Below are 27,620 nucleotides of genomic sequence, written 5' to 3' on the forward strand. Positions count from 1 at the left end.
TTCAGCTAAGAGGGCAAGTAAGAGTTAGAGGTGAGAGAAGAGAGGAAGGACATGTTAGCAGACTTTGAATATTTAGAGGACTTTTGCATAAAAAATATTAATTTGCTCCATCAGACCTCAGAGGTCAGGCTGGGGGTCAAAGGCTGAAGCATGAGTAGGAACACAGCATGGGAGACAGTGAGTTCCCATTCACCAGAAGTGTTCAGGCAGAGATGGGAGGTCTACCTGGCTGGGATATATTATGGGTAAATGAAGCACTGAATGAGGATTGGCCTGGAAGATAGAGCCTAAAGTTCCTCTCTGTTTTAGAAAGTTGAGCTTCTTTGGATCCACATTCATAAGATCAGCCATAACAATCACATTATTCCAGGTAAAAGAAATGCCAAGACTGAAAATCACCAAGTTAAGAAGAAGCTGTCACTCGCTGGAACAAGATTCAGGAACAAGATTCTCATGCAGAAAAATCTGAGAGAACAACAATGAAGCAAAGACACAATGAACCACATAAAATGTAAGCTGTATAATCTAAGCTCAAGATGGGATATAGAGAACAAAAGAAAGGGCAGGGTTAACTGAAAATTTCAAAACTGTCTTCAATCCATCCTGCTTTAGAGAGGTATTTCATTGAATTTGAGGTACAGAATGGAACATTTCGAGTCCTTTTATTTGGTAAATATAGGAGACTTCTATAGAATTCATGTGGTTAGGTGCATATTTCAACAACGTCCTTCCTTTAAATTTTTTAAAAGACATAAATTTCAAGATAAATACCACCCTCAAAAATTTCCTTCATCTATACAGACATTCTTCAGTAGATATCGAAGATGTGCATTTAAACCCTTGCTACCAGCAGCATGGGCATAATTGCAATCTCTCCTCCATGCTATGAATCTTCATGGTTGTATTATATTATGTTGAAAATCTACACATCTCAACGGGTTTTCTGTGCATTGCAATGTACTTTAGTGATGATGTGGATCATTGCCATAATACATCATGACTCCTCTAATTATGGTTTCATTATGATGCACCATATCAGGGCTGTTGTAATGTCATGTCAGCACATAGTAAAAATAGTTATGCAATTATGTAATATCTGTTAGAGTATGCAATGTAGAAAGGAAAAAAGACTCGAGGCACAGCAATTAATGTAATGAAACTCAGTTTTCTCCTTTAAACAAGTTTTCAATGTAAAAGTTTCATTTATTTTGTTTTCCATTTCCCAACCTAAACAAACATCTCTAAACATAGCTATTTCTGTTGAATTTGGCACCACTACTTAATTTTTTAATGTTTGAGACAGGTTCTTGCTATGTTGCCCAGGCTGGAGTGCAGTTGGCCATTCACAGACATGATGAGCACACACTATAACCTTGAACTCCTGGGCTCAAGTAATCCACCTTCCTCAGTCTCCTACATAGCTGGAACTATAGGTACATGCCACTGCACTCAGCACAACTACATAATTTAGAATTACCTAATAATGCAAAGTAAGAAGAAAAGGAAAAAGAAAAATCTTTGACTCTAGCTGTTCTCTATATGTAACAAAAGAAAACCTTTACCTAATATGTGCTATAAGAAATGCAATAACAAGTTAAGTGTAGTAAATAAAAGTCCACTGAAGAATTACTATTATGCAAACTTCAAACACAACAGTCACATTCTTCTATCTTCCTTGACCTCTTGTGTGGGCATACCATTATCTGCCTTACCTTCTAAAACTTGATTGACAATCTATCTCCTAAATAAACTATGATAATGAAATGAGATAAAGCAATGATATCCAGATTTACATCCCTAAACTACTAAGACCATAAATATTTACTTGCCTTTAGACTAGGCTGCCAAAATATACCCAAATATCTATAAAAGCAGAAATATTTGTCTTGTAAATTTGAAGAATAAACTTTCAAAAGATGGTGGATATGTCTTCTTTGGTTGATCACAGAGTATCTTGAATATTTGAGACCTTCAGAAATCCCTGAGTCAATGAATAGGTTCTCAAACTAAGTGATGTATGAATTGCTGTTTGTTGTTTTAATATACAATCATAGAAGAATTTATATATCATAGCTTACCACATATCTTTATACCTGAATTACAGGCCTGTTCAGTGCAAGTATTTATAATGAAAATGCTGATGAAGCCTGAACTATGGATGTGTATGGTTGTGCAGCAGCAGCAGCAGCCATTTCAAATATAGCTTTATTTTTAGCATTAGGAGGCACCAAGTTTGTTTAAATCTAAACTTTTTTTTTCTACAATTGCAAGTAATGTTAATAGCACACTGTAAATGTTAAGGCTAAGTGTGCAATGTCAAAATAGACTGGATCTCTCTGAAAATTGGAAATTCAGGCTTTTCAGACATAATCCAGATGTTTGGCTTTTATTCAGATTTCAAGAAAGAGGGAACTAATATGATATAAAATTCATACATGCATATTTCATTAGGGCCTTTTGTATTGCTGAATTAAACATTCTGAAACGTGCTTTTCCCAAATCACATAGAGTTTTAAACCAAAGCAGTTTCCAGGATGCTCTACACCGCAAAAATAATGCCAAATTAATTTCATAAGGAAGAAGCTATATATTTCTTATGTTAACTCTGTTGATATTTCCTCAAAGAGATATCTTTCTCTTTGAGGATAAGAAGAAAAATGAAAGGTAGAACACTGTAACCATTGTAGTTTATCAAAAAAGGTGTTGCTGCAGAACATGGTAGCTTTTGAAATCTATGAGAATCAGTTGCCTAAATAAAGACTGAATGCACTATTGCCCTTATTGTCGTCATGAAAAAACCGGCTTTTCAAGTTTCATGCAAATGGGCATTCCCCAGGGATTACGGACTCTAGCACTGAGAATCTGCACCCAGAATTTACCATGTGATAGTAGGTGTTAAGACAGAGCTGATCAAAGCATTTCCAGGTTGCCTGTTTCCAAAACACAATGAAAGTGCCATTATACCTTTATGTATTCACATTGTGCCTTTTTTATTTTTTGCAGGGTATTTTCAGTGTACAAAGAGTTTTCACATCTATAATCTTAACAGAATCATAATGCTATGGAGTTTTTCTTGGTGACTGCTCAAATCCCTGTACAGTGAAAATAGCTGACTCCTTAGGCTACTTTTTAAGAATATCTCTGGTGCCTTCACTTCAGATGAGGACAAGTGTAGTTTCAGAATTAGACTGTAAGCTTCTACAATGGACTGTATGAGGTCAGAGACCACATGTTATTCATCCTTTACCCCCTGTAATTCTTAGCATTATGGTTTAAATGTAGGAGGTTGTTGGAAAATATTGATTCATTTGAATTTCTCCCAAAACAAAGTCTAGGCAGATATAGAAAGCCGTTGAAATATATGCCAGATATAGCATTAGTACACAGAAATGAGTAGAGTGTGATTGCTTTATCTTTGAGCTTCATTTTCTATGAAAAACTCATTTGGTAAAACATCCAATACAGAAATATTATTCTCAATTTTCAAACAGAAACCATGAACAAAGTTAATTGTTTATCATGGCCATGAATGGTTAATACAAGAAAAGCTTCTGTAAAAATCTATCAAAGAAAAGAGAAAGGTGGCAGTAGTTCTTTGAATATTTTAAGGGAACCGTTTATGAGGCAGTATTTTCTCATAGCAAAAACATTTGATCAAAATGAGAAAGGCTAAGTGTAATTTTTAGTGCTGATACCAGTATGCTACAGACTTAAAACCTTTCGGTTCTATGCATCCCCTGACCCCTTAGGCCTTTTTGTTTCTTTTGGGTACCTACCCATATTTATCAGAAAGATATTTTAAGAAAATAAATTTTAGATATTTTGGGCTTAAAGGCTTAAACACTGTTGCTGCAGCCTCAGAAAGCTTGGCTGTCATTTCAATGAATTGTTCTTTTTTTTTGTTCTCCTATGGGAAGCCCATGGGGAAAGTTAGTAATATTACTTCTGTCTTACAGATTAAAAATTGATACATAGAAGCTAAGTGACTTGCCCAAGGTCAGTAAGATTCTACTAAAATCCAGAAAGAGAATTTCAGGAGGAATTTCAGCTTAGCTTGGTAAGCCATACTACTGCTCTTGAAAATACATCATTAGATCTCAGTCCAGAAGTCTGAAGAAATTGGTGGGCCCTAAGAATATAATGTAAATAAAGCCAAGAATGCCATTCAAAGTGACATTGGGGTGGCCAACACATACTTAAGAACCCTAATCTTGTAGCCTCTATAGCCAGATTCATTTGGTGTAGGCTCACCCTCAAAAACCCAATAGATTTTTAATAGCCTGAGGTTGAGGCTAAAAGGGCAGATAGGAGAGTTCTCACTGATAGTCATGCCTGTCATTCAGAAGAATGACAACACACAGTTTAAAGAAGCTCTGAGGTACAAGTGGAAATTTATTGGTATAAACTAAGACCATAAAGAGCAAACCTTGGTTATAACTGCTTTTGAACATTTTTTCAGCTATGTTAAGGAGTCTGCTATAAATATTCAAGGAAGTGTCTTAGAATAGCTCCATCGGAGAGAAACAGAATGTGTATGTATGTGTGCACGTGTGTGTGTGCGTGCGTGTGTGTGTGTGTGTGTGTGAGATAAGAAACAAGAGTGATAAAACTAAAGAGGAGGAAGAAGCGAAGATTTGGAGAATGTAATGGTGGAAATGCATAGATGCATGGAGAGAAAGTAATAAGTAAATAGGGGAAGTTACAAAGGTTTAGCCAGATAGGAAAAACAATTACTAGTCCACAGGGAATAAATCGTAAAAACTACATAAAAATAAACAGCATTGCAGAAAAGTAAGGAAATTATCGCTAGAGAAAAGGTCTTAGTGAATGGCTTCCCTGAAATCATCCGATGAGAGAATATGATGTTGATGACTTAAAAGTTTTATGTAAAGGCTGAAAAAAAATTTGTTAAGAGGATGTTGGAACTAAAAGAAGCACAAGTTACAAGGATGTGGCCATTTAGCACAGCCAAAATAATACATAAATTTTCAAGAAGAAATGAATACTAAAACATGTGATTTTTGAGAATTTCCCCTAAGCACCCTTCAGTGGGCACCATCAGCCCTGAAACTGTTACTTCTGCTTTTGTTCTCTCGGTGGCTTCCCACCTGATCCACCTGATCCAGGGAACATCATTTCATATTTCCATGGTCATCCCCTCTGCAAAACAGGGACAAAGCTATCTTTGCCACTTGTCCAACACAGATATTTTAAGAGGTAAATAGATCATATTTGTAAGAAATTTTAGATCTCTCTATAAAATATATCATTAATAAGAAGTCTTTGATTTTAACACATATGAGTTTTGTAATAAAATTTTTTGGTTTGCTATTCACGTGCAAGCAAGACTGAAAATTTCCCATGGTTTTTATTTTCTGCCTTAGAAATAATGTATTGTTAACTATTGCTGGAGAGTTAAAAGAAATCACACATCAGGATAAAGTCATTAGAAAGGTAAACATATACATATATATATATAGATAATTAATGTATACTATATAATATATAATATACATTATATAATATATATATGTAATTATATGTATTATGTATTTTCTTTATTTTTTTTCCTTGGCCATGCATGAACAAGCATTATGTATTTTCTAAAAGAACAGAATATATACATATTTACAGAGAGTACATAGTATACAGTACATATATGTAGTACCTGTATATACTAAATATATAGTGTATACTATACTATATACTAAATGTAATTGTGGTTTTTGCCATTACGAGCAATGGCAAAATCCCAATTACTTTTGCACCAGCCTAATAGTATAGAGTACATAATACATGTAGTGTATATACATATATACACACATACTCTGTCTATATATATACAGGTATTGATCGACTTACGACCTATGCAACTTACAACCATTTGACTTTACGACCACAATCGCTAGCCACGACTGCTCTGCGTCTGGCAGCGCAAACGTTGACCAGCTGGGCATATGACAGTGCGGACCAGCTTCCAGCAGCACTGCAATCTCCGCGTGCAATTGGGAAAATGTTTCCTATGGTATTTTTTACACCTGTATTTTGTATTTTTGTATGTACCTGTATTTTGTAATTTTGTATGTTTTGCAAATATTAAACCAGTTGTACTGGTAATGCAGTGTTTTACTTAAACCTGATGAATGTAAAAATAAGAAACAAAATGGCGTAGAGATGATACAAATGGCATAAAATGAACAAAGAAAATTATGATATATAACAATAATGAAAGAAAATTATGATAAAATATGACTTAAAGATTTTTATAACATCATTTCACAGTACTGTACATATAGCCTACTCAACTTACGACCAAATCGTGTTACGACCGGTCTGTCGGAACCAATCGTGGTCGTAAGTCGAGCACTAGCTGTATATAGATATATCTATACACACAGTTACAAAGTGTTACTATTTTTCTCGATCCTTAATGAAAGGAACTTATTGATACTACCTAGTAATACTACTTCTCAAAACCTATACACATGTAACCATTTAATCATTCATTATAAGAGTGATTCTACAAACATGGTGACAGAAAAGGAACCATGTCAAACATTTAATTTGTAAATCAATGAGATAAAAGGATATTGGTTAGGTAAATTTAAAAATAAATTAAATACATGCCTGGAATCAGACTGCTCATAATTAAACTTTGCTTGTATTGCTTACTAGCTGTGTACTTCCCTACGCCTTAGTTGTTCATTTGGGGATATTGTTAATACTTCATTAGGTTGCTGTGAGGATTGATGAGCTAGTATCTGCAAAGATCCTAGAACAATTTCTGTTACCTAATAAACACTATATACAAATATTTTTTAAACTTTTTTTAGCATGTAGAGTTGCATGCTAAGAATATATGACCGTTGACATAGCTCTTCTCATCTCTTTCATGCAATGAGTTCCTTTATTTGTGTATATAACTTCTCTTCACTATATGAAACATTGAATCTATGAATCAATATTCACTAGAATTTTTTAAAAATATTTTCTTTTATTGACTTTCACTGAACACATGGGATAAAAGCTATATGGTTTGTCCCTGGTTTTCCACTCTTCTCCAGTGTGTTTTCCTGGTTTTGGCAGAGTCCTAGGAGCATATCAAACTAATTTCCAGATCTGAGTTTTTTTCCCCCAAAATTGCATTACAGTATTTTGTAATGCATCTATCTCCATTTTAATTACTTAAATTCTATCTGGTAAGATTCAGTTCAAATATCACTTCTTCCATGAGGACTTTCTAAGACTAGCACTTATTATTCGTACCACAGAAATTTGCTATCTTTGCTAATATTTCATGTTTTTTTGGTTTTGACTTTCTAAGTAGATTATAAATTACTTAATGATAAGGTTAACCTTCCTTTATTTGGTTTTCCATAGCACCACACAGGACCCTAACAAATGCTTATTGTCTCATCTTCACAGTCACTAAAATGAGATAACATCATTCTTTATTCTTTTTAAATAAAAATGAAATAATTAGACCATTAATTCCTGATATATGCACTAGGACATATGGACATATGTAAATATATGTGATAAAATGAGAGAATTCAAGTGGAAAATGTCTTTGTGTTTAGACACACAGAAAGTGATGCAAACTTCATAAATTGTTAGTTGAATTTGATACCAATTATTGCACTTTGCAAGGTAGAAAAACTTGCAATCAGTTTTTCCTCAAGCAAATATGTATCTGCCTTCAACCATATAGCTCTCCAGAGAAGAATCCCCAGTAGGGAATTTGAAATTAGAGCGATTGCCTGTCACTAGATCTCTCAGGGTGTAGACTTCGAATTCAAACGTGAATCTGTTCTTTACCAAAATTCTTTAGGGACTATTCAGGTCCTTTCCTCACAGACAGCTAAATGCCTTTAGTCGTATTTGCCGTGACATCCAATGTGACAATTCAAATATTGTATAAACTACCAATGTATGTACCACAATGCAAGCAGAAGGTAAGAAAAGGTGGCTCATACGTTATGACATGACCTAGTTTCAATAGAAGTGTAAGTGAATATGTCTGTTCTATGCTGTGAAGACAAACTGAGGGGCATTTGGTAATTCTGCCTAAAGAAGAAGGTAGAAAAATTAAAATGTGTGGAAAATAAGACGTCAAAGAGAAAGCTGAATTTCCATGACAGACAGCAAAAGACACTGCAGAGAATCCTATGGAAGTTATCTGCCACTGAAAAAAAGTAAAATGGAAAGGAAAATGTCTAAGAAGTCTCATAAAATATATATTTATATTTTTACTGCCTGAAGTGAACCAGAGTTGTATTTGAAATTATGTACTTTTTATGGTGTTTTAAAAAAATACAGATACTTGGTTTTCTTATGCTTTACAGATATTACAATGTTTACAGATTGAAGGTTTGTGACAACCCTGTGTCAAGCAAGGTTATTGGCACAATTTTTCCAACAGCATGTGCTCATTTTGTATCTTTGCATTACATTTTAGTAATTATCTCAATATTTCAAAATTTTCATTATTATTTTATCTGATATGCTGATCTGTGACCAGTGATCTTTGAGGTTACTATTGTAATTGTTTTGAGGCACCGCAAACCACACCCATATAAGACAGTGAACTTAACTGGTAAGTGTTGTGTGTGTTCTCATTGCTCCACCTACCAGCAGTTCTCTCTGTTCCTCAGGCCTCCCTATTCATTGAGACACAACAATATTGAAATTCAGCCAAGTAATAATCCTACAATGGCCTCTAAGTATTCAAGTGAAATGAAAAGCTAGAAATAGCTAAGCTTTGTGAGCAAGGCAGGTAAAAAGCTGAGATAGTCTGAAAATGAGGCCTCTTGTGCCAGTTAGCCAAGTTGTGAATGCAAAGGAAAAGTTCTTGAAGGAGATTAAAAGTACTACTCCAGTGAGCACATAAATGATAAGAAAGTGAAACAGCCTTATTGCTGATAGGGAAAAAGTTTTAGTGGCATGGATAGAAGAGCAAACCAGCCACAACATTCCCTTAAGCCAAAACTTAATTTAGAGCAAGACTCTAACTCATTTTAATTCTATGAAGGCTAAGAGAGGTGAGGAAGCTGCAGAAGAAATGTTGGACACTAACAGAGGTTGGTTCATGAGGTTTAAGGAAAGGCACCATCTCCATAACATAAAAGTGCAAGATGAAGCAGCAAGTGCTGATGGAGAAGCTGCAGCAAGTTCTCCAGAATATCGAGCTAAGATAATTGATAAAGGTGGCTACATGAGACAACAAAGAAAAAAGAAAAGCCATCTAGGACTGTCATGGCTAGAGAGGAGAAGCCAATGCCTGTCTTCAAAGCTTAAGGACAGGCTGACCCTCTTATGAGAAGCTAAAGCAGCTGATGACGTTAAATTTAAGTCAGTGCTCATTCCCTATCCTGAAAATTCTAGGGCTCTTAAGAATAATGCTAACTCTACTCTGCCTGTGCTCTGTCAGTGGAACAACAAAGCCTGGATGACAGTTTATCTGTTTACAGCACAGTTTAGTGTATATTTTAAGCCCATTGTGGGGACTTATGGCTCAGTAGAAAAGATTCCTTTCAAAATATTCCTGTTTGTTGACAATGCAGTGGGTCACCCAAGAGCTCTGATGGAGATGTACAAGGAGATTAATGCTGTTTTCATGTCTGCGAACACAACATCCATTCTGTAGCCCATGGATCAAGGTGTAATTTTGACTTTCAAGTTGTCTTATTTAAGAAATACATTTTGTAAGGCTATAGGTACCATAGATAGTCGTTCCTCTGATGGAACTGGACAAAGTCCATTGAAAATCTCCTGAAAAGGATTCACCATTCTAGATGTCATGAAAAACATTAGCAATCCACGGGAGGAGATGAAAATATCAACATTAACAGGAGTTTGGAAGAAGTTGATTCCAACCCTAATGGATGACTGAGGGGTTCAACACTTCAGTGGAGAAAGTAATAGCAGATGTGGTGGAAATAGCAAGAGAATTAAATTGGAAGTGGAGCCTGAAGATGTGACAGATTTGCAGTAATCTCAAAGCAAAACTTAAACAAATGAGGTTTTCCTTCTCAAGAATAAGTAAAGAAAGTAGTTTCTTGAGATAGAATTTACTGCTGTTGAAAATGCTGTGAACATTGTTGAAATAACAATAAAGGATATAGAATATTACTCAAACTTAGTTGATAAAGCAGCAGCAGGGTTTGAAAGGATTGACTCCAATTTTGAAAGAAGTTCTACTGTGGGTAAAATGCTATCAAACAGCATTGTATGGTACAGAGAGATATTTTGTCAAAGAGCCAATCCATGTGGCAAACCTCATAGTTTTAAGAAATTGCTGCAGCCACACCAGCTTTCAGCAACCACCACCCAGATTAGTCAGTAGCCATCAACACCAAGGCAAGACCTTCACCAGCAAAAAGATCTGATTTGCTGAAGGCTCAGATGATCATTAGGACCTTTTTGCAATAAAATATTTTTTATTAAATACATTTTTTAGATATAATGCTATTATTGCACACTTAACAGACTATAGTATAGTGTAAACACAACTTTTATATGCACTGGGAAATCAAATGATTCCTGTGATTTGCTTTATTGTGATATTCTCCTTATTATGGTGGTATGGACCTGAACTTGTAATATCTCTGAGGTATGCCTGTATTATATTTACCCATGAGTTTGTTCTTCTAGCCTGTGAAATTAAGTCTTAAAATTCTGATTTTGCCTGATTGCTTATAGGCAAAGTCAATTACTAATTGAAGTAGTCTTTGATTTTTTTCACCAAAGAGAAAATATTGAAGTTGAAATGGACCTGAGAGACACTGAGTCCATCCCCCTCACTTTCCAGATGAAAAAAATGAGACCTGAGAGGATAAGAATAATTGCCCGAGGGGAATCTGGACTCCTTCTCCAGGGCTTTATCACATGGCTTCTCAATCTTCCTTTGCTAACACTGGTCTTTAGTGAAGCTTAAAAATAAGATCAAAGAAAGCTCAAAAGGGGATCTATAGAATAAAATAACATAAACTGGGGCATTGAGATGAGGTCCAACCATTCCCTTCAAGAGAAATTAACATATAGAGATCTGAGCCTCTTTGGCCTTTGTCTTTTCCTGAGGAAGCTTCGAGATCAGTTAACTCTGTATACCTATGAGAGTGGGACTGAATCATGGCAAAGCTATTAGTGACAACCAAGCTTCTTTATTAAAAGTCCATTTTGGGGTGTGTGTGTGTGTGTATGCATTTAAAAGCATTAATTCATTTTATAAAAAGCTCAGTGTGAATTTATTTATGTTTCAAAGCCAAACATGAGGTGTAGGGTTCATAGAACAATTCCAGAACAGTCAGACCACCAGAGAAGTGCTATATGAACACGGTGACAGTCAAAGTTGAAAGAAATGTATAGGATCCACTTTCTGAATTTTCTTTGGTTACCACAACCACAATAGAGTATAGGAGGCCACCTGGTGGTGAAATGAACCAATTAACCATTTAATGTTATACTGAAAAGCAAGCAAAACAGAGTTTGGGTTGTTACAAAATGAAAACTAGAACCTGGGGCAAAAGAACAATAATGAACAGATATTACTGTAATACAGCAGATAGAAAATTGAGCTGATAAATAATTCAAGTCTGTAAAATAATTATCTATTCCTAAGTGTTACTATAATAGTTATTATGTATACCAGGGATTAGCAAACATTTTCTGTGAGGAGGCAGATAGTAAATATTTTAGGTATGCTGGCCACATGGTCACTGTTCACACTACTCAACTATACCATTGTGTAAAAGCAGGCATAGATATTTCATAAATGAATTCTCCTGGCAGTGTTCTAATAAAACTTTATTTTAAAAATTAGCGGTAGGCTGGATGTGACCCACAGGTCATAGTTTGTCAGCCCCTGATTCTATTTCATCTACTGAGCACATACTATTTACCAAGGACCAGGTGAAGCTCCAATATACATTACCTCATGGAATCCTAACAACAATCTTTCAAGGCAGGTGTTATTATCCCTATTTCCTAGATTTAAAAACTGAAGCCTAAAATGTTTCAATAATTTGGAGGAAAAGGCACTAAGCTCATTCATTAGAAATGCTTTGTGTAGCGCCATGGCCATTTTTTCCCTCTGTGATTGCACGTGCTTGTTCTGACCCTCTCTCCCATTTATCTTGCAGAGTCTGCTTTTGGTTTCGCTCAATGGTGACTCTGCTCCTGTATCTCCACCTCATGTTCCCTTGAAATGTTGTTTGTCTCTTAACATCTTTTTCTCCATCACTTCTTTTATGTTTAAAAACTTTATGTCAGTTTTCACAACAACAGATGTAAGCAAGCAAGAAAAAGAGACAAAAGCAATGTATTAAAAATAGCCACATATACAACAATAAGCCAAGGAAACTGTCATATTGTGTATGCTCCAAATGGAATGTGAGCCAAAAACACAATGCTCCCTCTTACATAAATAATATATTACACATCCACTGGGAGAAGAAGTAGCTCTGTCCCTAAATGGAAGAGTTTTTTTTTGGTCCATTTTTTATATCATACTCTTTTTCTTTTTAAAATTTTTTATAGATATATAGTGTAAGTCATACCATCTCAGACAGGCTACATTCCTCTTCCAAACCATCCATGAACTATTTTATTAACTGTTAATAAGAGATAGTGGAAAAACCTGATGGAGAAATCCACGGAGCTTGTTAAAGCCCCTCAAATATAAAGATTTACCGGCAGTCTTTCAATATTAGCATATTTTCTGCTACAAAAGAGGATGGAAGTGGTTTCAGTTAGAGGGAGTGTAGACAAAACTGAAATAAATGACTTAAAAATATTTTTTCACCAACCAGCTTTGAGCACCAAAAAATTTCCTATTTGAAACTGCAAAAGCTTGAGAAATGTGACTATATAGAAAACAGAAGAGCTAATTATAGAGCATGGATTCTGGCTGATTTGATAACTAATCCCAACATCAGAGAGGATTTACACCAGCTATAAGAAGACTTTCAGGAAAGGGAGAGTTAAACATTTTAATGGAAGGTTGTGGAATTCCCTCTGGAAAGATCTTTAATGGAGGACAAATTCACTCCTATATGGATGGATAAAAACCATCCTTGGAAGAGAAGGAATAAAATGAAGGTCCTTTCAAGGCACTTGCAGTCCTGAAACACCATTGAAATTCCCACTTTCCATGGAACTATGTAACTGTACAAAATCTCTTAGAGATCAACTTCGGAATATTCAGGAGCAAAATCAGCAGGTGATTCAATTCAGAAAGTATTTACTGAGTGCCAGATATTACCTAGCGCTGGGGAGATGACTACCCCAGCAGGGTACAGGTCTGAGCAGTTCCCTGTCTGCGATGTAGACAGCAGACAGGGAACACGATTATTCACTTCAGATAAAAAAAAATCGTTGTGCTCCAATCAGGTTTTTGGAACTATTTCCTGAACTTGGTGAGCTCAAAACTCCCACAAGAGCTGGCTGTCACATGAGATTTCTGGCATTACTCATGGTATCCCTGGATCTTTTTGCAAACAGAAAAGGCTTCTGACAGTGTTTCCATACTTTATTTATTTTTCTAACCCAAACTTGGATGGATGGAGCCTAGTGAAACTATCATCAAAACTTGGATTGTAAGATGCTAGCCAAATTTGAAATCTTTTGCGATATTTCCATGTTGCAGAAAAGATTTCAATTAACCCAACCCTAGAGACTCATTTATACTTAACATGAGGATTTGGCTCCTGGTTTATAAGCATTACTTCACAGAATGGTCTTTAGCACCATCAGGCAGATCAGAGTGAAGAAGAGGAGAGAAAAAGCATACAGACAGGAATGTTTATCATGCATATTTTCAAATGGCAGCATGTCAGCTGAGGAAAGCTGAGGAGGAAGGACAAAGTTTGGTGGGAAAATAGTAAACTCAAAAGGATGTCAAGGCGGACACAAAGAGGGCCAAGAAGTGAAGTGACTACAAATCTTTGTCAGGTGCTAATTTCAAATGATGCATCTTGTAACATTTTCTTGTTTAAAATCATTAAATTTCACAATTAATCACTAAGTAAAAAAAAATTACAAATGGCCATATATGATTATTTCTTAAAATTATGGATAATATAAAAAACTTTTTAAAAATAAAAATGTGGGAGAAAGTTTCAAAAGTGTTTCAGTTCTCTCCCGGTATTAGAGCAGTGACATTTAATTTTCAAATTTCCATACTGTGAATTAGCTAGCTATAGCTTTGGGAAGATGAGTCACTCTTATACTCTCTCTCTCGTGCACGTTTCTCTCCTTCTCATTATAAACTTGGATTAAAGAGCCAGCCCAAGTCCAAGTCCCTTCTTGTTTTCCTCACCCACTTCCTGACTACATTTTCGGAAGCATACGCTCATCTGAACTCATATCTAATTTTCTTCAATGAATGGGTCAATAAACTCTCCTGTCAGCTATGGTACAAGAACAAATTGTGCTGCTATACCTACCATTTCTAATTACTATTTATATTTACCTACATCTATTATCTGATTTTTGGGTTTCACATTTGCACAGCACATGTTACCTTCATATGTATAAATAATCATACCCATATGTATCTAAATATTCAAGAATACATCAGAGAATACTATGGTTTGAGAGGCTGGAGACTAGCCATAGAATTATGGTGATTAGTTGTAGATTTTTGTACCGTTTATGTCTCAGACATGGGTTTCTTTGTCTTTCCCTTCTTGCCTTCCTACCACTTTCTCTTTCTCCCTGATATCAACCTGAGCAAGCCTGAGTACTCTTGGTACTAAGAACTGTCTTTAATGCACTTTGATTTTGCAAGGAGAGAAATTTTTGTTTTATATACAATAAAAAAGAAAATAAAGCTTGACATTCAATTATCACAGCATAAAAATAGGATTGTTTTCTTGAAAAAGTAATGAATTAATAGCATAGATCTGATTAATAGAGTTTAATTAACTATTGAATAAGTCTTGTTAGACATATGTGTTTCAACATATATTTATTGAGTTTCTATTATGTGCCAGGTACTGTGCTTGGCACTGGAGATGCATTAATAACTAATCAATAAATAGACACAAACCCTCTGCCTATAGTGTGAAGTCTAACAAAAAATATAATCATTCATTATTAAATTTGGTCTACGAAGTCCATATTTATGATCGTTATTTTAAAATATACATTTAATTAATAAACAAGTATTTTCAGCTAAATAATCCCCAAGGAGAACTTTCTCAGGGAGGCACTTTTGAGTACTAAAAGGGATAATACTGTTGTAATGAAGGTCGTAAATTCCAGTATGCCAAGATTTATAACATGGAAATGTGCTACTGAGTGAAACTTGGCATATATGAAGGAATTTTGTACAGTTATTTATATATGCATGATTTAAATGTCTTGGGACTATAGCATATCTGATTCAAAGAATCTGGCTTCATTCAAATTCAATCTTGGTGAAATATTTTTTTAGTTAAATAAGTTAATACTTTGTATACATGTATATATGTGTACACACATAAATGTATATGAATAAACACATTTTATATACGTGAAAGTCTTCCACAAACTTCCCAGTTTTTAAGGCTAAAATGAGATGACAAGGGGAATATTAAAATTCACACATTTTCTTTACGTAAATGTCTGTAAGCATATGGAATCAACTACATAGGAAAGCAGCTGAAATAGTAAGTTCAGATGAGTTTCAGTAGGGCATAGCTATCCTTCTGGAGAAAGGATAGAGCTCTGTGGATTGAGAAACTTTAGAAGTGAAATTGAAATCAACCCAAAGGCTAAAGACCATTAGCCTGGTTGTTTCTTTCCTAGCTTGCATGTGTGTGTATGTGCGTCTGTGTGTTTTATGTCTTACGTAAATGAATCAAGGTTTAGCAGGAAGACCACTCTTTCCTTCTTTGCTTACCCCAGTGTGCCTCATTAGGGATAGAGTGTCACTGAAGTGCCTAGTTTAAGAATGTATGAGTTTCACAAATGCCCACATTATTAAAAATATGCTTAGGAAGGATCTTGTTTCTGAGAACTGAAATTGCTTCCTCAACAGGACTGGAAAATTATTTTTCTGCAAATGATATTCCTGTAGAGCATCTCTCCATGGGGACCCCCCTTCAGTAACTTCTTTGGCATAATAGGATCCAGAAGGTTGAATCCTCTGAGGGCAATGCCGCCTTTAGTGCATCTCCCAAAAAGCATAAATATTTTCATCCTTAGCTTTCCTGAATCTAGCAAAATGCAGGAGGCTCCAGTGAGGCTCAGCATGGCAACACTTTCCCAGGGTGTTGAGGTACTTAAGAAAGTTTGGGGGCTTTCACAGAACATTCTGATGATTAGCTATAAGAGCCAACCCAATTCTATCATCTTTTCATTGCAGATGTACCATCTAACATTTCTTTCTTCTATCTTAGCATAAAAATCACATATAGAGGAAGAAAATAATGTTCTTACAAGAATCTACCTGTTGGAGAGAAGATGATATGGGACAAAAATGAGCAGGCAAGCAAAATGTGAAGAAAGACCATGAGCACTGGAGCCACCCAGATTGGGTTCGAACCCCCAACTTACTTAGTTCTTGTGGTAGTTATTAGTACCGCTCAACAAATATTTCTAGCTTTCTGCATTTCAGGCACATGGTAGGGCTGCAGTTCCCCCATCTACTTTGAAGTTGGTTGGAGCCATGCAGTTAGTTCTGGCCAAAATTTTGAGTGGAACTGACATGTGTTTCTTTCAGGTAGAAGGCTTAAAGGCCAGGGTGAGACCCTCCAGAGCTCCCTTTCCTCTCTGCCATAGTAAGGGAATATTTAAGAGGGTGGCTGCTCTTTTAGCCTAAGTCTTAGAGTGAGGACAATGCCAAGCAGAGCCAAAAGCCAACCTGTGATGGTCATGTAGTATGCATGAGAAATAAATCTTTGCAGCTTTAACCCTCTGAGATTTGGGGCATGTTTGTTACCTCAGCATACCCTAGCCTAGCCTGACTAAGGGACTAGTTCTGTGCCTTTCAGGTTAGCTTCTTAACCTCTCTATGTTTTTGGCTCAGTGTCTGTGAATTAGGGAAAATAATCAAGATTCCTGTGAGCATTAAGTAAGATAATGTGAATGCGGTAGTGACACAATCAAATGAATTAGTAAAATCTTACTCTTTGATGAGTTTCTTTCTCCCTCTATCCTATTCCCATCTCAATACCACACAAACATACTCACTCAAATATATCACACACACAAACACTTCTCTTTTTATCAAATGTTGAAGAAGATAATATCCGTTTTTGTTCCCTTTTCTGTATTTCTTCTCCCTGCCCACTCTCTTACTTTCCCAATGCCTTTCCATTTTAGCTAGACATTAAAATTGATATTTAATTCAATATTATTCTCCTGCCCCCCTCCCCACAGAATATCTGCATTCAGGAGAGTGCATTCTTCTTTACCACAAAGGAATGAATCTTGAGAATGGGACAAAGGCAGTACAGACAGTTGGTACTGGAGCTAGTTAGGTTGGAGAATTCCCAATTACTCCAAAATTGATATCCCTTGGACAATCACAAATCTACTTCTTTCCAAAGTTAGGTATGGTTATAAGATAAGGACATAAAGGAAGGAAGTTAATGAGTTTATTCGTGAAAGCACTATGGGAAAGCTTTTCCCTTGGGACTTACCAACTATTCTGAACAGGTACCAGGACTTCTGAAATAACTGAAACGTTACCTAGGTACCTTCTAGCCCCACATTCCTGCTTTAGGAATACATTCAAGATTTTCTAATAAACTACAAAAACTAGAACGATGATAAAGACAAATTATTTAGAATAAATAATATATGTATCTTATATATATACACTTCCTTGTAGTTATAATTATGATAACCAATGCCTTCCTGATGTAATTACATGGAACACTAAGTCTATCATTTATCCTTTTTATATCAATACCCCTTTGTTTAATCATATATCATATAATTTTTTCCCAGCCCCAAACCAGATTAGCCCCAATATGAATACAACCACTAAAGGTAAGTAATTTAAAAATAGGAAATGCTAAAATGTAGGTGATGGCCATTGCTATGAAGTCACTGACCTGAACCATATACATATTATTGAGTAGTTCAGGAGCCAAAGTTGGCAGTGATCCAAAAACCTTTCTTATTAGGTATTTAAATGTTCCTCTAATTTCTTTTCTAGAAACTAGAAAGAAATCTACAAATATCTTGGGCTAAAGCCAAAGCTCTCAGCTTAACAAAAGAGGGAATACTACACATTCCCATCTAATTAAGTAAAAGTCATTTTTCAAAAAATTAGAGGCTGAAATTTTTTTGCAACTTAATTCAAAGTTTTAATAGCAAACTCTAATTATTATCCTGAGTGGAAGCAATAAAATCTCCCAAACAGGTCAACTAATTTGAGTGCTATCTGTAATCATTTAGATTTTAACATGATGGTTATTACTTATTACCCTGAAACCAAGCAGCACAATGAGATATTGATTACTTTTAACCTTTAGATCCAAGGATTCAAGAAAGGTCAGAGGAGGGAAATACTCTACCTCTCTTGGCTGGCAAACGGATAGCCTTCAGGAGAATTCAAATTATTCCCATTGGCCAAGTATTTATTTGTTTATTCTCTGGACTAACAAGAAATGATGATACTTTTAAAAATAACACTCGGCACATATTTAGTTAGCATTATTACATTTATATAACCAATGGCTTCAGATGTGCTTCACATCACAGCAAGTCTCAAACTGTTAACCCTTTACCAAGTTTTGTTTGTGCAAGCATCTTTATTGAAATGAGATAGTAAATATGGGAGCATTTATTGGAATAAACTTATCTCATTGGGTTCAGAGTTCTTAGTAGATTCCAAAAGGCTGAATACAATCATTGGCTACTGTTGGCCACTAGCATTTCTTTTGGTTTTCCTTTTCCATGACAGCATTTAGAAATATTTTTCACATTTGTGCTGCTAAAGGCAATGAGTTCTAGGTAGGGTCCAGCAGAATTACAGGCAAGAGAACGTAACTGTTATGTGTTAGATTAATTTGCAGAACACTTGGCATTATTATTGCCAAGTCGTCAAATTGTTCCAAGTTGTTCCGGAAGGTTGTTATTAATAGTATGTTTTCTGAGGAAAGTTCTGTCTACTTTTGGAACTGCATTTCTGTTGCCAAGGAAACTCCTTTAAGCACAGTTTTCTAGGAGCACACTGCTGCTTTTGTTTGCCAGTGTCCTATTCATATCATCTAAGTAAGCGTTTTACGTGCTCCAGCCTTCAGTCCCAAATGTTGAAGTTTTAGCCCATTTAAGTTGCTTTTTCAAACATAGCTAATGCATGCTATGATTTTCCTCTCTCCCTTTCTCTCTCCTCACTCTCCACTCTCCATCCAAGCCCCCCTCTCCCGCCTTCTTCCCACTCTGCCTCCAACATGCCTAACTCTTACTATTCAAGTTTTATTTTTTTAAACAGTTGCATTAGGGCAGATAGTTTTCACAAGTTTTTGATAAATTAACTTTAATTTGAATAATAATTCCATAGGTTGTAGCATTAGTCCTTCAAGTGTTAATTATCTTTTCACTCTAAAATTAATGTACTCATTTCCTACTGACTCCTCTACCCCATTTATTGAAGTGCTGAGGAAAACATGTCATTGAGTCCCGAGCCAGCCCTGTTGTTGTGATTAAGCGTGGTCACATGGCCCATCTCTGCCAAAAGGAGGGCCCTGAGAAAAGGTGACAAAGACAGTGATTTCCTGTCAGCAAAGAGTACGACAGGGCTGTCTAGAAGTGATGCAAATGAGGGGAACTTTCCCCACGGCTTGTTTGATCCACTCTAGGCCAGAGCCAGCTAGGCCAGGGAGAGAAGGAGCAGCACAATGCCTCAGAGGCCAGCCCAGAGAGCCAACGCACCTTCCGGACAGTGGCTCACCCGCTAGAGACAAAAACTGCTGGCGGGGCTTCCCTTCCTTGCCCCTCCACACACAGAGCCAACTATTTCTTGGCATCCTATTCTCTTAACATCTTTTTTTTCCTTTTAAAAGAAATGATTCAAATAGGAATTACAGGCTCCAGCATGAACAGTGTTTCAAACATTGTTCAAAAACTACATTCATCTACTTTTTCTTCCCCTAAACATTTTCAGGGTAAGTTTTGCCTTCTCTCAAAAAAAGAAAAAAAAAAAGGAAAAATATATATTCCAGTATTCATAGCAAACACTGATTCATCAAAGCTCAAATTAATACAACAGTTAATCTAAGGACTTTTCAAACTTTAATAAAAATGAAACAACAAATTCATTTCTAGATAAGCTGTGGAGACAGTCTAAATCTTTCCATTCTGATCACTTTTTAAATGACTAGATAATGTTATTTGAAATATTATAATGAATTTAAGCATATTCTTCTTATCTTAATGGAGTTTTAATCTAACATACAATTAAGCTATACAATTAATCTACCAGGAAAGAAGTAAAAAATTATCATTAAATTCTTGTGCCTGATATATCTAGTACATTTTTACCTTGACTGCTTGAATAACTAGTAATTTGTTTCATTTTGAAAATCAGGGTAGACATGTAACACTCAACACTGAAATTCCAATATAAGGCCTAATTAACAGAATTTAATTTTTTGACATGTTCTTCTATTCTATACACCAACATGTAATTTTTTTTAAACTTAATAAATTTTCTTCTATTTCAAGTCTAGCTATGGAGACTTGGACCATGAACCAACCTAACACTACACTTTTAGGAGCTCAAGTTTAGTTCTAAGAATGTTAAGTCACATCTGAAATTAGTTAGGTCAATTTGGTCCAGAACAAAATAAAAGAGAATTATTCCAGAGGGTTGAAATGTGTGAATTTATAAAACACAGGAATAGTGTGATTAATCTGTTTTCTGTTATCAGTTCACATGTATGACAACATCATTTTGATATCAATAGTTATAAAATAGCAAGTCAACTATGTTCCATTTTTCTTCTTGTACTCTGTATTTCCTATTCCTCAGAATTTCTAATTCTATTCCATACATCTTTCTATTTAAGAATTATTATGGTTAGGCCAACTGTGGTGGCTCATGCCTTTAATCTTAGCACTTTGGGAGGCCAAAGCAGGAGAATCACCTGAGGTCAGGAGTTCGAGACCAGCCTGGCCAACATTGGAAAACCCTGTCTCTACGAAAAATACAGAATGAGCCGGGTGTGGTGGCAGGTTCCTGTAATCCCAACTCCTGGGTAGGCTAAGACAGGAGAATGGCTTGAACCCGGGAGGCAGAGGTTGCAGTGAGCAGAGATTGCACCATTACATTTCAGCTTGGGGGACAAGAGCAAGCAAGACTTTGTCTCAAAAAAAAAAATTATTATTATGGTTAGAAATTTATTTACCAACCATTCTAAGCCCTTATATTTAAAAAAAATATCCTAAAGGAAAATGTTTTCACATCTAAGTATCAAAACAAAATTTCTTCAAAGGAAGTATTATCTTTTTTTTTTAATAGAAAGCATACATTTTTCAGTTGGACATATTTCCCTCTTTGCTTTCACTACCAAGAAACTCAAAATATAATATTGGGATCATGTTTTAGTAACTACATAGGGCTTTACAGTTTATATGCAGGCATATTAACTCTTCTTAAAGATGCAACCTCTAGTCTATGTATATTTTCTCCAGTCTGATTTGTACTTATATTTTTAAAATATTTGTATTATTTTCATGTTGATTCTTATAAACAACCTCAAATTCATAGCAGGGTAAAAATGTAATTGATCTGTTTAGTAGCCATTGTATTATATAAATGAATGGTCCTTTTCCTTTTACACCAAGAACACATTTGGACTTACACAAACGGAGACATATTATGAGTAACTAACCTTCAAAATTAAGTACAAAATTTTAGTATAAGTTCTCTGAAAGCACAAAGGTCTTAGTTGAAGTGGGTACTTATTTAGTAGTATTTTTAAGCTGGGAGGATAATTTTTAACCCTTTTGAAATTGTGTACAAGTCATATGTTGCTTAACGATGGGGATATGTTCTGAGAAATCCCTGCTATAATCTCTCCCTTTCTCCCCACCTCACTTTCTGCTCTCCATCCAAGCAGTGTTTCATGATTTTGCCACTGTGTGAACATCCTAGAGTATACTTAGATAAACCTAGATGATAGATTAGATGGTAGAGCCTAGTATAAATCTTGGCTATACAGTATAGCCTATACAGTATTGCTCCTAGGCTACATATCTGTACAGCATGTTACTGTATTGAATACTGTAGGCAACTGTACCACAATGGTAAGTATTTGTGTAACAAAACATAGAAAAGTTATAGTAAAAATATAGTATTATAACCATTGTTCATTGACCAAAAATAATGTTATGTGGCACATGACTATAATCTTTTATTGATGAGGTGAAGCTAAGCTATTTGTTTGAGGAACAAATCTATCTGTGGGGTGTTTCAGTGAGCTTCAAAATATGTGAAAACAACTCTTGTTCAATTATAACAATAATCATCCGGATGCAACTTCTGAATTTGGCCTTTGAAATTAACCCTTGGACTCTGGAACTTCATACCAACCTAGGATCACTAGGAGCTCTGTCATCTGTGCTCTGTAGGTAGCAGCAAACTGGCAGTCATTTGTGCCTAGGTAAGGAGCCCCTGACAGAGCACACCCTCACCATACTACAAAGTCAGCTATAGCTGCTGAGGAGGATAGTAGAGCAGAAAAGGCAGCAGTCTGAGCTATAGCTCTCCAATCATTGAAATGCTTCTAGGTCACTCAGTCTATAACACTTATAGGGTAGGGGAGGAGGTGTCTTGAGCTTCCCTGAGCCAACGAATAATGCCACCTTTGATCTGTAGAAATGAAAAAATGGAGCTTTTCCTTCACAAGTGGGTTTTAAATATTTCTCCATTAATAGTTAATGCACATGCAGACCAGCAGAGTGACAGCTTCCTGTGATTATGAATTCTGGCATCGTAACTCTAGTCCAAATAGGAGCTGAACTTTCAAAATCATAGTGGTTACTTTTGACAAATTAAATTGTCCTACTTAGGAAGGTGGGAGGAATGAAGAGAAAGAAAGTAAGAGACTGGGTGCAAATTCTCCATGGAGGTAATTCTCAGGTTGAGGAAGAAAAAAATGAGAAAAGACTACACTTGTGTTTTCTAGCCTGATGATATTGCCAATGTTTGTTATAAAATAGATATAGAAGCCTTCTATTCAGAGGACAGATAAGGAAGAAGGGAACTCTTTGGCAGTATAACTCACTGTCTCAAAACAAAGAAGAACGTATATTTAAGGGAATAGTTTTTAATAGGAATTAGACTGCTGTTGAGACTGCAGTTTAAAATTATCTCAAAAAATTGTCTTACATTTCTAACAATATAAAAATAAAAAGAAATGCTTTAAAGTCCACTTTATAGACCATTGCAGTATTAAGGTTTCTGCATTGTGTCATATTATGCTAATGTCATCTTTGCCCATTAAATCCAATTATTTGTCTTTATAAGTTCTTTGTGTATTTTGCTGGCTTTGAATAGTCTAAATATCACAACAGATGCTCTACTCAGGATATGTGCTGAGTGAATAGTCTAGGGTTTCTGTGTTTCATACAATCTGTAGTTTCATATTTAGGAGGTAAGGCTAGGTGATTTTCTAGTGGAGACCAGGATATAAAAATAAATAGGTGAAGCCAGGAAGGTAATATCTAATGTTGAAAAGGCTAAATAAACTTCACTCTCACTGACTAGCATCTTACTAGATTTTATGTAACCTGACTTTCTAAATGAAACCTTGGGGATCAACGTAGGACTTTGTAAGTGCATGAGTCAGGGTTTGGGCATAACTACTCCAGGAAAAGAGTTGAGTGATGAAATAGCCACCCAGAGAGGGGACAACAAAGGTTTTAAATGCTCTAATAGAAGGAATAAAGATTCAGTCCTGCAGTATAGATTCCTAGGATTTTTTTTTTTTTTTTGAGACGGAGTTTCACTCTTGTTACCCAGGCTGGAGTGCAATGGCGTGATCTCGGCTCACCGCAACCTCCGCCTCCTGGGTTCAGGCAATTCTCCTGCCTCAACCTCCTCAGTAGCTGGGATTACAGGCACGCGCCACCATGCCCAGCTAATGTTTTGTATTTTTAGTAGAGACGGGGTTTCACCATGTTGACCAGGGTGGTCTTGATCTCTTGACCTCGTGATCCGCCCGCCTCGGCCTCCCAAAGTGCTGGGATTACAGGCTTGAGCCACTGCGCCCGGCCCCTAGGACTTTTTTTTTTACCATCACTCAGCTGAAGAGCTCCCTTAAAAGTTTCAGCTCGTACCTCGTCCTTTTCCTTAATACCAGGGATGATGAGCTTCATTTACATCCTTGATTTTTAAACTCACAACTGTTAGTTCAATATCAACTATATAAGGTGTTTGCTCAATAATGTATACAATACAAGTTTAAGGCATTTTCCTTGGTGTTATACAAATATTTTAAGGAGTGGAGATGGTATAGATAGGTTGATGGAATTGGAAATGCTGTAAAGTAGGTTGGGAGGTCTTGTTGACTTGTCACAATACTAGGGAACATGAAGAATAAATATTCTGTAATGTAAAACGTCCACAAACTAACAAAAAATTGTTTTGCTCTAAATGTCAACAGTGCCCTTAATAAAAAATGTTGATAAAGCACTGGTATCTTTTGGGGTCAACAAACACAAAGATTAGAGATAAATAAGGTAGTCTCAAATCGTATTTAAAAGCTAGCAAGGCCTGGGCACCCAGTTGAAAAGCTTTACTCCTTCAGGGGTCTCTATGATTAACAGACCATAAATGCCCCTTTTGCAAGGCATCAGTTCAGCTGATTCCTAGAAAAGCAGATTAGAACAGAGGAATAGGATATTGAAAATGTTGACCTAACCTGGAAATCCCTGAGGAGTCTTGGAAGACCTGAAATTAATTTTTCTCTTCAGTTTTTCTAATTTAGGAGCCACCTGAAGTTCTACATGACTCCTCAGTCAATATCCTCAGGATTATTCTGGAGGTTTCCAAGCCTCTGGAAGAATTTGGGGGCACACATAAAGACCCTATAGACTGTAGCATTTTCTACTCGTTTCTAACTCAATCTTTAATTTTGCTTATAAGCCAAATGCAAAGTTAGTGCTGGTCTAAAGAGCAGAGCTATGTTAAGTACCTAAAAGCAGAAGAATGGTGACAGGACATGAGTCACAAATGAAAAATCACAGTACAGAAAATGTTTGGAAAAATACTATAACCCAGAAGTTCTGAGTGGGTGGAATAATGGCCTTCGATATGCCAGAATGGGAATTTTCAGGCAAAGCACTTACAAAGAAACTGCGAGAAAAAGAAGACTGCATTTTTGTTCAATGATTTCCTATTAATTGTGATGTAAATTATATGAATGTGATTTTGACAAAGAATAGCACTGTTTCTGAAAAAATAGTGGCTTATATGCAAAACACAAAATGCATCAAGAAGAAAAGAAACGCTATTTGGCATCATGAGTGCAATAAAGTCCGAGATAATGGCTTAGGGTTAGGTAACCTTTCATATTTTTCCTATTTGGCTCAACTTTTAATACTTCAGTCTTAAGAATAAAATATTTTTCTATCACTAAGTTAATATAGATTTATAGGCATGTCTTCATACCTAATTCCTGATCATGATGTCAAATGTGAAGTCGTCTAGTTTTAGTTACATTAGGTTGAGATTGTTACTGTAACAATATGTTATGCCAGAAGATATATTAGATAGCTTTGTTGTTAATGTGGACAGCTATCCATACAGGAAACAGCTAACAGTCAACAAGCTCAATTAATGTTGGACTGAATTCTTTAGAGAATAAAATGTCCCCATTTGCTGGGTCCCTGGGGAGCTTATATCTTCTCCTAACTGAGATGATTCCTAGGGGACACTAATTAAAGTCAACCAGACCCTTGAAAAGTATGAATATCTCTCTTAAAGGGAGGTAAACGTTAAATAATTTATTAAAGAACAGTAATTTAAAATGATAACATTGAAGAAGAAAGAAGACAACTTTTATTTGACCTTGAATGTACTTCTTATTCTACAAGAAACTTAAAAAAAACTAGAGGGTAGTTGTTTCTTGTCATTATACTGTTGCTGATTCTGTGGTTAGTTATTAATTTTATTTTTTATGATTCACAATCTGCTCTTTGAAATATGCCATATGCTCAAACCAATTCAAGGATGACAACTGTCAGAATTACTCCAATAAAAATTGCCTAAATGAGGATGATTTACTGCAGTCTGATATTTCAGTGGAAAGTCCCTCTTCCCTCCCCCTGACAGCTTTTTCAGGCACTGTGAATCCTACAACCATTTTTGTTTTAAGTCAAAATCACATGATTGCTTTATAAGAACTGCTAAGACTATTTAAGTAGAATTGGTAAAATACAGTAGGTTAAGGGTGAATTAGCAGACATGGAAAACAAAATAGATAGTTATTAGATGGATTGCCTGCAATCAATAGGTGAGTTTCAAGCCAGTTTTCTTAAATCACACAGAAATGTATCGACTTAACATGACAACGTCTGCTCTATGTATCACTAATAAACATTAAATTGGATGAGCCTTGTACTTTGGCAGCAGCAAGCCAAACCAAAGGCAAATTTCTTTTTTCTCTGGGAAAATCTGAAGGGTAGATAGAATCCACCTGAGTACTCCAATCATACCATGTTTTGTTAAATGTTACTAGTCCATTTATCCCTCATTTTGTTTCAGTCTATTTATTAATGCAGTTTCATTTATTGCTATTCATCTTGAAGATAAATCTTTGTCCTTCTATAGAATTACAGCAAATAGAATGTCATAAAGGGAACTTTCTTGCAATTATGATGTCGGTCCAGCCTGTCAGCACATAAGGGATGGAAATGAGTTTGGGGACAGGGAAGGGAATTCTAATAGACACCATGATACATAAAATGAACGAAAAGATATCCTGAGAGAGAGAGAGACTTGTCAGGCTAATCAGATCTTCCACAGCAAGGTAAAGGCAGGAAGGGTAGCTCTAACCTTGTAAAGATGCTGCTGCTGCTCCTCTGACATCATCAGGTCGTGGCTGTCCATCACAAGGGACTCCATGTCAATCAGCCAATCCCAGAGCTCCTGATATTCTGAATCAAAGTCCAGAAGCCTGAAGATAAGGCACAAAATGCAGTATGCATAAATACAGTGTAGTTGTTAAAATCTCATATTAGAATAATATATTCTTGAAAACCCATGATGTTCCTAGTGATATCTATAAAAAGAGAAGAGAAAATTTCTATGTTGTTACACAGTGGGCAAAATAGAAACTCAAACCTGCAAAACAGCCACCTCTTAGATTGTGAAAACATAATATGCAATTCCAATGCTCATAGCCGAGACATGTTATGGCTATTTCCATTTTCTAACCCTTTCTGAGGATTTGCAGCACTTGAACAAAATGATCACCACTGCATCCTTAAAAAAGAGCACTGCCATTTAATAGACTAACAGAGTCAGAGACCTGCAGAAGGTTACATGGTCCAGAATTTAGGGTAAGAACAGCACCCTCAAAATTTTAACCCTTTTCCCCTCTACTAGATTTTCCATAGATATCACATCCTAACAGGTTTATGATTAAGAATATCAATTTAACTAATTTCTCTATAAT

General features: G+C 35.8%; 1 protein-coding gene across 3 annotated transcripts in view; it reads right to left on the bottom strand.

Moving 5' to 3' along the window:
* The window catches only part of AKAP6 (A-kinase anchoring protein 6), a 685,039-nt gene that overhangs the window by 112,281 nt on the left and 545,138 nt on the right, over window positions 1-27,620 (bottom strand). For all 3 annotated transcript variants that reach the window (XM_032242689.1, XM_032242690.1, XM_032242691.1), the window contains one exon: window positions 26,999-27,119. In XM_032242689.1, coding sequence (XP_032098580.1) covers window positions 26,999-27,119 — 121 coding nt within the window. The remainder of the gene's footprint in view (window positions 1-26,998; window positions 27,120-27,620) is intronic.

This window comes from Sapajus apella, unplaced genomic scaffold (assembly GCF_009761245.1).
Source record: "Sapajus apella isolate SASKATOON/1434 unplaced genomic scaffold, GSC_monkey_1.0 scaffold50, whole genome shotgun sequence".
NCBI classification, from domain to species: domain Eukaryota; kingdom Metazoa; phylum Chordata; class Mammalia; order Primates; family Cebidae; genus Sapajus; species Sapajus apella.